At 57.5% G+C, this 12630-nt stretch overlaps 1 protein-coding gene across 2 annotated transcripts in view; it reads right to left on the minus strand.

Annotated features, from left to right (window-relative positions):
• Window positions 1–12630, minus strand: part of NUP210 (nucleoporin 210) — a 91743-nt gene that overhangs the window by 42873 nt on the left and 36240 nt on the right. For both annotated transcript variants that reach the window (XM_027523923.1, XM_027523922.1), the window contains exons 9-16: window positions 12088–12194; window positions 11032–11172; window positions 10082–10219; window positions 8972–9127; window positions 7048–7246; window positions 3548–3693; window positions 1071–1292; window positions 406–579 (exon numbers count right to left, since the gene is read on the minus strand). In XM_027523923.1, coding sequence (XP_027379724.1) covers window positions 406–579; window positions 1071–1292; window positions 3548–3693; window positions 7048–7246; window positions 8972–9127; window positions 10082–10219; window positions 11032–11172; window positions 12088–12194 — 1283 coding nt within the window. The remainder of the gene's footprint in view (window positions 1–405; window positions 580–1070; window positions 1293–3547; window positions 3694–7047; window positions 7247–8971; window positions 9128–10081; window positions 10220–11031; window positions 11173–12087; window positions 12195–12630) is intronic.

The following is a 12630-nucleotide window of genomic DNA, read 5'->3' on the forward strand; positions in this document are numbered from 1 at the left end:
AGGTGCCTAAGACACCCTCTGAGCGCCGACGTGAGTGCAGCTCCCCTCATGCCTTTAGTAGCCCTGGAGGCCACTGTCACCGCACATCACTCAAAGGAGGCGGACACACACGAGTCAGATTGGGGCTGGGCCTGCCGCCCTGAGCGCCGCCCAGCTCCGGCCTCACAGTGGACCCAGCGGGCCGGGTCTTCCCAGAGCCCGGACTTACATACGTCGCTCTTACCACAGGGGATGAGAACAGCGGCTGAGTCTGGCGTTGGAGAGGTTCCCTTTCTCCTGACAGTGCCACAGCACAGGCCCCTGGCACCCCACGGCACCCCCAGACAAGCACCCGCCGGGCAGGACGGGTGTGCCGACGAGGGAGGGGCAGCACCGGCCGTTGCCTGGCCCTCGGAGGCCACTCACCACCTGCTTGTTCTGCTGCAGCAGCGGGCAGGACAGGTCCAGCTGGGGGCTGGCGTAGACAGGCGTCAGCGTGAGCCGGGAGGGTGGCGCGCACACGAACTTCACCACGGCGGGCTCCAGCGCCGGGAAGGGGTTGGTGACGCTGGGCTTGTTCCCCACCGTGAGGGCGATGACCTAGCGGGGGGGAAGACGCATCGCACACCCAGGCTGAGTCCCCACTCCACTGGGAGCCCTGGACTCACAGTGCTGTTCTGCGGAATGGGGATGGCGGTGATAACCCACCCCAAGGGCTTACAACAGTCCAGGGATACGTGGATGGGAGACGGACGGACCTTCCAGCAGGGGCCCTGGAGCCCCCTACAAACAGGACAGAACCGGGCCTGCTCCAAGAGGAGGGTCAGGGGATGCCGTGCAGCTTCCCAGGACTGGCCAGCACGTATCAGGGTCCTGCCCCCTGCTCGGCCTGCCTGGTGTTCAGTCAGTCACCCCCTGCCCTGATCCTCAGTCTGCCTGCCTGTGGAATGGGTACAAAGGCCACAGCTGTGTCTTAGGACTATCTTGAGGATTAAGACAAAACGAGGGTGCGAGGCACAGCAGGGCGCTCGGGGACATGACTGTCCACCCCTCCTCTGGCCAGGGTCGGCCTGGGGGGGCTGCCTTCTCACCTGTTCACCCAAGACCTGGCAAGTCACGAGGATCCAGTGTTGCTGATAGTTCCGGGAGGCAGGGGGCCCAAAGAGGGCCAGGCTGATGCTGTCCGCATCCTCTGAGGTGACGTTGCGGAAGAACTTGGAAGGCTCCAGGACCCAGGGTCCGGGACCACCCTCAAAGAGCATCTCCTTCGAGGAGCCAAGGGTCACCAAGGCGACAGAGGAGGGGTCCACAGCCTGTGGGAGAAAGCAGCAGAGTCTGCGTGTCTCCGGGAGGAGCAGGCCCGCCGGGCGGGGGGCTGGCGTGTCTCCGGGAGGAGCAGGCCCGCCGGGCGGGGGGCTGGCGTGTCTCCAGGAGGAGCAGGCCCGCCGGGCGGGGGGCTGGCCTGTCTCCTGGAGGAGCAGGCCCGCCGGGCGGGGAGCTCACTCTCTGGTCCTTGCCCTACGTGGTGCTCTCCGTCCTGCCAGGAGGATCTGTTTGGGTGTCTGTCTCCCCTCCTGGCTTACGGGCTCCAATAAAGGAAGGGCATGTCTGTTTCCCCTCGTATCTGTAGCGTGATCTCAACCACGTGAGAAACGAAACACCATGTAGAAAAAAGTAAAATATTTTAAGAAGAGCAGATCACAACTACACTGGATACTATTTCTCTGCCGTCTCATCAGCAAAAATCAAAAGTCTGAGTACACACACTGCTGATGAGTCTGTAGCAACACATGCATGTCATTTATTTTTTCTTTGGCTGTGCCAGGCCTTGGCTGCAGCATGTGGGGTCTTTAGCTGTGGCACATGGGATCCAGTTCTCCAACCAGGGATCAAACCCAGGGATCGATGTCCTGCGTTGGGAGCAGAGTGTTCCCCACCAGGTAAGTCCTAAACACATACTCTCTTATAAAAGGAAGCTGTTTTCTTGAGATATGATTGACATATAACCTTCTATGAGCTTTGGTTGTGCAGGACAGTGATTTGATGTTTGCACAGATTGTCAAAGATCACCGCAGTACGTCAACAGCTGTCACCACACAAAGTTACTAATGTTTTTTTCTCGTGAGGAGAAGAATTTTTAAGATCTACTCTCTCAGCAACTTTCAAGTACAGTATCATTGAGAAATGTGTTCTCATATCCTGCTGGGGAAGATACGGAAATGGCACAACCCCAACAGGGAAATTCAGCAATGTCTGCCACAGTCACAGGCCTGTTCATCCCCTGTCTAAGCAGCATCCCTTCTAGGAATGGACTCAGAAGATAGGGCTCCATGAATACACGAACTGCAGGCACAGAACTGCGTTATTTTTAAGAGGGGAAAGCGTGAGAACAGCCCAAACAGCCGTCAGCAAGGTGATAAACTGGTCTATCTTTATGACCGAATAGCAAGCAAAGCCCTTCCCGTGTGTATGTGAAGAGATCTGCAGTCACCTTCTTTGTTTTTCAAGTAAAGGAGCAAGGTGCAGGACAGGGTATAGAGGATGGTACCTCTGAGGACAAGAGGAGCGGGCAAAAAGAAAACCCATGTGACTATGTGTGGTGATGGGTGTTAAGTAGACTCGTTATGGTGATGGTTTCACAGTACAGACAAGTTTCAAGTCACTGAGCTGCGCTAATGAAACCACAGAACATTATCTCTCTATTACATCCCAGCAAGAAATCCAAACAACACTGGGCTGCTGTCTGCCCTGCATCAGACACTGTGCCCGGGGCCAGGGGTTCAGAGATGATGGTTTCTAATGTCCCTGAGCTTGCTCCTGGTGGGGCAGGGGAGAAGGAAACACACCCCAAACCGACAGGCCCAGAGGCACAGACGCACCCTGCTAGGGTCTCTGTGAGGCTGCACGACCCCACGTGAGAGGAAGGGCCAGGCCCTTCTCGCCCACACGTTAACTACTAACCCTACTGAGCATTTGCCACCTCCCAGGCACGGTGCTCAGCCCATCTGGTTTTGCTCAAATCCTCCTCCTCACTATAACCCTGTCGGCAGGTGCTGCATTAACCCCATTTTACAGGCAAGGAATCTGAGGCCCTGAGAAATTAAACCAAAGTTGCAGAGTTGCTGTGGGACCTGGATTCAGGCTCGGGAGTTGGTGTCACAGCAAAGGCAGCGTGCTCTGCGCGGGAACATGCTTCACGCCTTCTGCACGCGTGTGCACAGGGGACTCTGGCGTCAGGTGAGGGGCACGTCCAGGCTGGCCCCAGAGCCCCGAGGCCCCAGGACCCATACCATGCGCCAGGGCCACTGTCCCCACTGCAGGGCCCTCTGGAGACCCTGCGGGGTAACTCCAGAGTGAGCCTGGAGCCCCCCGTTTGGATCCCTGTGGGGTCACTTCATCCACACGGATGTCAGCACTCACCGTCCGCCCTCAGGCAGGCCCTGCTCTGCTACAGGCTCCCGAATCCTGACTGAAAAGCACCTCTGGAGCTGCTCTGATTTAACGCACATTTGCCAGAGCGGACGGGTAATTCTTGCCGGGGAGGAGGAGGGCGGGGCCTGGGGCTCACCTTGAGGGGCAGGTAGGCGGCGATGGTGACGCGAGCACTCAGATGCACGTGGCCGTGCCTGTAGCTGACGAGCAGCGCGGTGTAGCCCTGGGCCTCCGCCCTCACCGTGACGCCGCTGCAGTGGTCAGGCCCCGGCCGCAGCCTGCCTGCAACGGGAGCAGCAGAGGTCAGCGAGCACGCGCCTGTCAGGGGAGACCCGACGGGCTGACGCCCTCTTTCACGCCGGGCTTGATACGAGTCCAATTTTTTTAACTTACCATTTTCAAGTATAATTATCATACCCCAAAGCATTAGCATGTTGTAAGCATACAGCTCACCATTATTCCCTGCAGACTGAACACGCCCTGTTTCTAGGACTGAGATCAGGTATCAGCATGACCCGCACCTCCCCGTGCCCCTCCCCAGAGGAAAACCTAACCACTTCTAAGAGCAGAGCCGAATCCTGCTGGCCTTGGAACTCAAACAAAGGGAACTGCCGGGCAGAAGTCCTTGGTAACTGGCTCTCTCCCGCTCAGTACTGGCGGTATCAGAGTATTTTGGGGGCTCTCTGTTCTATTTCACCAGTCTCTAAGTCTGTGCAACCGCCACTCTGATTCAATTATTGTAACTTATAATAAGGACTTTCCCAGGTGGCTCAGTGGTAAAGAATCCACCTGCCAAGCAGGAGATGCAGGTTTGATCCCTGGGTTGGGAAGATCCCTTGGAGAAGGAAATGACAACCCATTCCAGGGTTCTTGCCTGGGAAATGCCATAGAAAACGGAGCCTGGCGGGCTACAGTCCACAGGGTCACAAAGAGTCGGATACGACTCAGCAACGGATCAACAGCAACCTGAAGTAAGTCCTGAAAAAGGGAAGAATGAGATCTCCCAGTTTCTTCTTTTTCAGCATCGCGTTGGCTATTCTGGATCTTTCGGATTCCACACAAATACTATTTCTCCACATTCATTTTACTCCTGAGAGGCCTTTTTGGTGGAATCTTTAGGGTTTTCACATATTAAGTCATTTGCAAACAGATAAGCTTATCCCTTCCTTTCCAGTTCGGGTGTCTTTTATTTGCTTTTCTTGCCTAATAGCTCTGGCCAGGACTTCTGCTACTGCGTTGACCTTGTCTTCCAGATCTTAGGGTAAACGTTTTCAGCCATTTGCCTGGAGGATGATGTCAGTTATGAGTTTTCATATACGGCTTTTATTAAGTTCGTGGAGTTTCCTTCTATTTCCGGTTTGTAGGCCGATTTTATCAGAAAAAGGTTTTGAGATTTGTCCACTGATCTCTCTGCCTCCGCTGAGATAGCGGCGCGGTTTTCTTCCTCGATTTTGCTACCGTGGTGCATCATGTTATCGTTAGACCGCTGAGACACTGCATTCCAGGAGTACATGCCCCCTGGTGCTGGCGTTTAACCCTTCTAACATGCCGTTGGCCATGTGGGGCCACGAGGGCTCACTGAGCTGCCACGAGCATGTGCGGCATTTCTCTGGGGATGCATTTCAGCGTTTCTATTGGCATCCCACAGAGAGAGGGATTTCTTCTCTGGTCCTTAATGCCTGGGAGTGTCTATGCTCAGCTTCATCACTTTCGCCAACCATCCTTCACCAAGTGGCTGTGTTGACTCACTGACATCCCCGCCAATCCGCGGTATTTTCCACCTGTTTGAAAAAAAAGCCATTCTGGTGGTATTTTAGTTTTCCCCCCAAACATTTAGAAAGAATGATGTGATGAAGCTGCACACCCAGCCCCCTAGATCCCACAGCGAACATTCATTTCTGCTCCTCTGGCTGCCTGTCTACCCACCAACAGTCCGTCCCATACCGTATGCGTCTAGAAGTGAGCCTCAAGCATCAGTGTGTTTCATCCTGAACGCTTCGCACACACGCAATAACCACAGGTCAGTGCTTCTTTAGGGCTCTTTTTTCCCCTGAGGTGGATGTACACACGAGGAGGCGCACAGATCTGGAGTAGAGCCGTCGGCGGTTCTGACGAAGGCAGCGCTGGGCCCAGGACCGTGGACCCCAGCCCGTCCTTCCTCCTCAGTGCCCTGGAGCTCGTGGCTGCAGCACTCCAGGATGCATGGGGGCGGGACGGGGCAGCGGGCCCCTCTCCTGCCATCAGGAGGACGGGCCTCTTTCTTCTGTGCTGATGTTTTGTTGTTGGTATTCAGCCGCTCAGTCACCCAGCTGTTTGTGACCCCATGGACTATAGCCCGCCAGGCTCCTCTATCCACCGGATTCTCCAGGCAAGAACACAGGAGCGGGTTGCCGTTTCCCCCTCCAGGGATGAAATCCAGGCCTCCTGCATCTCCTGTTTTGGCAACCAGATCCTGTACCGCTGAGCCACCTGGGAAGGCCGTGCTGATGTCTGCTGCTTCTCTGAAGACACAGGACCCATAAGGCCTGGTTTCCCCTGGACAGTCTGAGAAGATGCAGCCACAGCTATGTGAACAGGGTGATGGCCCGGGATGTGCCACGACATCTGAGCAGCTTTGCCTTCAAACAGCCCCGTGAATGACCACAAGCATGGTGGCCCAACGGGAAGCCAACAAACACCTCTGCCTGTCAAGCTTCCTGATCCCTGCCAGGGTCCAGGGCTCACTCCTCTGCTCAGAAACCAGCGGTGGCCCCCAGCTCTGGCCACTTTGAGGTCCACGTGCCCCAAAGCCCCAGTGATGCAGGGTTTGACAGGTTCCGCAGCCTCAGGCCACCGTGTGTGCACGCGGCCCACAGGTGTGCCCATGAGCTCTGCTCCCCACCCCTCTCACCCTGCCTGGGCTGTACTCACCATCAGTCCTTGGTTAGCATCACCCGCAAGCCTAAGGGACCCCGTGGGCCGACTCCCCCGGGGGGCCCTGTTTCCCGGGCACTAAGGCTCTGGGTGAGGGCGGCACACACCCAGCCTTGCATTCCACCCTGAGGACCTGGCTTTGGGCCCTCGGGGGACCCTGGGCAGTGACACGGCCTCGGTCTCTTTGTCCAACACGCGGCCTGACCACAGCCCCTCTTCCCACAGAGGCTCTGAGTCTGTGAGGTCATGCACGCCAAGGGCACGCACCACACCGGCAGGGCTGACACTCCAAAACTGAGTGCCACCACCACCGTCACCACCGACTTCACCACCCAGCCCTGCAGGGGCCTGGCTCCAACGGCCCTGGAGGGGCAGACCGTGGCGTCACAGAGGTGTCGCGATTCTGTCATCAGAACCGCTATGGACAGTGTATTCCAAGCAGCTGCCACATTCCAGGGGCTGCGACAGGCACCACGACACACAAGTCTCCTTAGGATGACGCCCATTTTACAGACGTGGAGACTGAGGCTCCGAGCAACACACGGGCCTCACAGCAGAAAGGTGCAGAGCAGACCATAGCTGGGGGTGGACAGGGGACAAACGCCATTTCTCAACCCCTCTGCTGGCTCAGTTCCCGATTTAGGAATCTGGGCAACCCACGCTGAGAACTCAGGTCATCGGTGGTGACCCCGCCAGTTGGCGCCGCTCACAGCGCTGCATTACCTGGGAGCGGCTGGAACACGCCCTGGTTCTCCACCTCCACCACCAAGTCGAAGTGGGAGCAGTCGCTCAGGGTGACCACGTCATCGGCCCCACCCGGCATGAGGCCATGGATCCTGAGGGGCAGCTCCAGGCTCTGGCCCACACGGGCCTCCACTGGGCACGGGCCGAACTCCATGCCGCTGGGCTCGATCACATACACCTGCAGGACAGGGTGGGGGTGTGGTCAGCCGGGCTCAATCACGTACACCTGCAGGACAGGGTGGGGGTGTGGTCAGCCGGCTACACAGAGGAGGAAGAGCCGCTGCTCAGCTTTCCTGATTCCTGCATGTGGGCACTCAGGACCCGCTGGTGAGAAGCCTGAGCTTGGTGGACACGACACTTTATGCAGGGGGCAGAGAGACATTCAGGGCAGAGATGCAGAGGCTTCCCTGGGAAGGTGACATATGAGCTTGACCTGGGAGTGTGTCAGAGACGGCCAGACCCAGTCTGGCTGAAGAGAGGGTCTGTGCAAAAGCCCTGAGGCATTTACAGCTCAGCGCATCAAAGGGAGGTAAAGAAGAGGGGAGCGCAGAGTGAGAGGCATCACCAGCGTCAACACCCAACAAAACTGCCCACACGCCAAGCTCCGTTCCAAGAGCCGGACGAAAGCACCCCATCCTCTCAGCCTCCTTGGCAACAAGGTCACCAGTGTCTCTGCCCAACAAGGAACCTGCTGTGGGGGTTGAGAGCCTGCCTGGCTGCAGCAGGGTCAGTCTGGGCCAGGCAGGCAGCCCCGGAAGCCAGACTCCGACCACTGCGCACACTGCTGGGCTGCGAGTGGGCTCTGGGCTCCGCGGGGGTGGGCGGGGCAGGTTCACCGAGATGAATCAGCCTGCGGCCACAGATCATCCAAACACTTGGAAGTGATGCTACAGTTAAGTTGTCTCGGCTACAACCCTCCTTACATGAGAGTTAGGGCTTCCCAGGAGGTGCTAGTGCAGGAGACATAAGAGACACAGGTTTGATCACTGGGTCGGGAAGATTCCCCTGGAGGAAGGCACGGCAACCCACTGCAGTATTCTTGCCTGGAGAAACCCTTGGACAGAGGAGTCTGGCTGGCTACAGTCCATGGGGTCACAAAGAGTTGGACACAATAGAAATGACTTAGCACGCTCATGAGATTTAGATGGATCTTTAGGTAGGTGTGTGCGGATCGAAATAAAAAGACGAGGACGACCTGTGCGTTAATGTCCCAAATAGTGTAGAAGGTTGGGGCTGGACACGCTACGTACGGAGCTTCCATTCTGGCCCTAAGTGGAGTCATAAAAGCAGCTGAGGTCAGGGTCAGGCGGTCAAGAAAGAGCCGGGGTCAGGAGGCCACCAGGCGGGGCTGTCCAGGCGGTCATGCCCACCTTTGGCCGTCGCTTGGGACGTCACTTGGGACGGACGCCAGGCGTAGGGTACCTGTCGGGGGGACTCCTAACTTGGATCTGAACAGGGATCAGAGGAAAGGAGCAGGCCAGTCTTGGGTCTGGGGGCTTCCTCTCCCTATGAATTTACAGCCCAGCACCCAGCAGCCTTTCTGAAGCAGAGTCCTAGCTTTCGGGTCGGAGGGTCTTCTAGAACGACTGCTTTGAGTGTTTCATGTTTCTGAATCCTCTGACCTCCCTTTGGGATCCTGGCGGTCCCACCCCTGCCCGGTGTGGGATGGGATGGCTGTCTCCTGGGTCTGTCCATGACCTCAGGGGCCAGTCTGGACCTGACCCCTGACCCCCCTCACCAGAATCCCAGCCAAGGTCAAGACTGATGACTAAAGGGTGCTTCTGAATTAAGCCAGAGGCTGGTTAAGATGGCGGCCCGATCACTCCCCAAGCCGCCCTGCGGCCGCCCTGACACAGGCCTCACCTTCGTCTCTCCAGGGCGGCCGCCCTGACCTGGGCCTCACCTTCATCTCGCCAAAATGCAGCGGGTTCTGCACGTCGTGTGCCTGGATCACACTGACCCCCGTGTCGCTGCCTGTGGTCATCACACCCTTGACAGTGACCGTGGCCACCACAGAACTCGAGGAGGACCAGCTGAAGTTCCCGCTGCCGCCCTGGGCCTGGGGAGGGAAGGCATCATCGGGTCAGCCCGCCTGCCCTGCCCCTCCATCCCTCTCCCTCTCACACCCTCGCTCACACGCGTTGGCATCACGTCACCACGTGGAGACACAAGGCATCAGCCAACGTCCAGCTGGCACCACGCCCACCCCTTGTTCTCCCCGCCTGTCTCCTTCTGGTCCTCGTATTCCACGGACCTCTGACTGACACACACGTGTATGCACACGTCCCTGAGAGTGGCCCCAGGACCCAGGGGCACCTCCTGAGCTCAGGCTGCAGTGGGAAGACCCCAGCCACAGGGTCGTGACGTCCCTGCCCCTCCTGCACAGACCCTGCCCGCTCCAGTCATCTGCTGTGAAGTCAAGGACAGCCCAGCGGCCTCCGCATCAGGGGCCACCACCCCCGAACCCTAGAGGGGCCGGGAAGGTGACACAGCTGCGGGAAGGGACAGCGGGTCCCAGGCACACAAGGACACTGTCCACACTGCCGGGAGACAGCGGGATGGACGGAGCGCGGCCCCCACGAGCCCCAGCCCGAAGGGCCCTGGGCCCTGCCACTGACGCTGGGGGGACTTGTGAACTTCAGAGACCAAGAACACCAGATGTGCGGCAGAGTTGGAGACGTCTCCCCCGCCAATTCCAAGGTTTTCTCTCAAGATATTTACACTGCTCCCAGAAAGCAATTATTTTTACAAAAAATAAAAACCACATGTGAAAGTTAAATGCATGCTTAGGACTTTCTTCATCGTGTTTTCTTTTCTATTTTTCAAGGTTTTTTCCTAATTACCAAAATACCCTGCTGTGATAAAAAACCTTGGAAGATACAGAAAGCATAAAGACTTTGATTTCAAATTCTTTCAACCAATAGAAGGTAATTTAACAGAAACAGAATGGAGTTAGAGCCCCAACACATGGAAACACCCAAAGAAAGTCACCCAGATGGGGTCTCCAAGTTACCTTTATCGTGTACTGATAGGCGCCTGCCTTTGGTTGCCATGGAAACGTCAAGATGCTCGGATGAAGGGTGATGGGGCTGTGGATTTCCACCTCCTGCTGGTTCCACACAGGCACCCGTAATGTGTGGACCCCTCCATCCTGCAAGGGGGCGAGGGAGCCACACGCCAGCATGACAACCAGACCCCGTCCCCTCAGACTGTGGGGGAGTGGGAAGGAAGATGCCGGGTACCCTGCAGCCTTCTTCGTCTCCATGGAGACGGCTTTCGGTGGCTCTTCAACAGCCACTCGAGTCAGCACTGCTTGGCTGCATCCTCGTGGCACATCCCATGGGCAGGCTGGTCGTGGTTATCCCCACTTTAAGGATGGGGAAACCGAGGCATGGGACATGAAAGCCACTTTCCAGAGCCTCCAAAGGAGAACCGGCCGCTTCGGTAGGAATCTCTGCCTGGTCCCCAGGCCACAGCGGCCTCCACTAGGCCTCTACTAGGTGTAGTAGGGAGATGAGAGTCCCAGCACCAAGCTTCCAATCAGTGGAATCTGCTCCCACTGAAACCGACTGGCCTTTCAAAAACGGGTGAGAATTTTAAAACTCTGAAGGACCCCAAACAGCCAAAGAAACACTCGTGGGTCCCCGTCAGTGCACAGCTGGACACACGGGCCCCAACAAGCGTTTCTGAACCCAGTCCTAGAGGCGAGGGCTTGCTTTTTCAGGAGTCAGCAAGGCTCAGATGAAGGGGGCTCTGGTCCACGACAAGGACAGAGGACAGGGGACAGGAAAAAGCCAAAGCCCCTACGCCTGATGCCACCGGGAGCCTAGAGTAGGAAGGACCCCCACGGCACCCGTGACAGCACTGAATCTTGGGGCCCCGACTCCTCCGGCTCATGTCCACCCTGGGTTGGCATTTCTGCCTGCAGAGGGCCCGGGGTGGCCCAGGGAGGTGCCAACTTGCCTGGTCCACCACAGAGGTGAGGGCCGCCTCGATGACCGTCTGGCCCCGCTCTGTCGCCCTGACATGATGGTACGACCCATTCTGGGAAGAAGCCAGCACCTCAAAGAACTCCACAGGTAACATAGTTTCGATGCGGATGTTCTGGAAGGCAACACAGGATGGGGAGAGGAGATTCAGGGACAACTCGGGAAGTCAGGACGCGGGAAAGAAGCCACGTGGCCCCCAGAGAGCAGTCGGGCCAGACTGATGAGCCGCACGAAGCCCGGGATCTGAGCTCTGAGCCCCGAGCCTCAGCCCCTCCGTACATGACCCAATGAGCCGGTGCTCAGGAGCACAGAGCCACAGTGGCTCTCAGACCCCGTGGTCCCAACAAGGAAACCACCCAATATAAAGAACAACAACGGAATCCCTTAGAGGTAACATCCCCCCAAGACGGTGATGGAGTGAGTCTAGTAACACAAGGAAGGTGGTGGCTTCTGCCAAGTAGGCCAAAGGGAAACCTCAGGGCCCACAAGGAAGGTCTGGATATTCTCAGGATCCTGGGAATTGCTCACAAAGGAACGAATGCGACCAAGACGCCTCTCCGTCTGCCTGTTTGTGTGAAGCTCTTTCCAGAACCAGGAAGCTACTGAGCTTGGTCTTAGTCGAGGGGCCTTTGGACAGTTCACAGGCATTTCTGGCCCTGAGCCGCTGTAGGGCCGGGAAGGATAGATTCTCAGTGGTGAGGTCCCTGGGCTAACAAGGAGGGAGCAGGAGGGCAGATGGTAGACGCCACACACGCCACCATCACCGCCTCTGTGACCCTGCTGCTGCGGCCTCCTCTCCCCGCTCCAACCCTGATGGGAGTGCGGCCTTAGGGTGCAGACTCACAGGCTCACAGGGCCCTGAGATGCCCGAGGTGCCCATGACAGGGTTTCCTAGGGATCCAGCAGTACTGTAAGAAGCCCCCCAACTCAGCCCGCCTGCTAGGGGGCCCTATGATTTGAGGCGGCTCTTCAGGCACCTTCTCCAGGAGATGTACCCCTGCACCCCCAACCAGGCCCGAAGGGGACTCACATCCGACAGGTAGACCTTGTTGCCAGACTTGTCAAGCACTTCGACGGTGATTTCGTACAGACGGCCAGTCTCGAGCACCCACCTGCCACCAGGGTGGACTGTGAACCCTACGGAAGAGGCAGGTGCACAGAGTCTCAGCACTGGAGTCACAGGGGCCTGCAGCTCAGGAGGAGGGCAAACCAGGCCCCGTGAGCACCGGGGCCACAGCCGCTCTGCTACACGCCTCCCGGGGAGGGACCAGTGCCCGTGATTGGCAGATCTAATGCCCACAGCAGCCCTGAGCCCTCAGAACCCGAGCTGACCTCAGATGCCCCTGGACCAAACCTGAACATTCGCTCCTGGTGGCTCCAGGGCCCTCAAACTCGACCTTATCCATGGTGGGCCCAGCTCTGACCCACAGTAGGTCTGCACTCTGAGTGCACAGTAGGTCTGCACTCTGAGTCCACAGTAGGTCTGCACTCTGAATCCACAGTAGGTCTACACCCTTAATCCACAGTAGGTCTACACTGAGTGCACAGTAGGTGTACACTCTGATTTCACAGT

This window comes from Bos indicus x Bos taurus, chromosome 22 (assembly GCF_003369695.1).
Source record: "Bos indicus x Bos taurus breed Angus x Brahman F1 hybrid chromosome 22, Bos_hybrid_MaternalHap_v2.0, whole genome shotgun sequence".
In the NCBI taxonomy this organism is placed as follows: domain Eukaryota; kingdom Metazoa; phylum Chordata; class Mammalia; order Artiodactyla; family Bovidae; genus Bos; species Bos indicus x Bos taurus.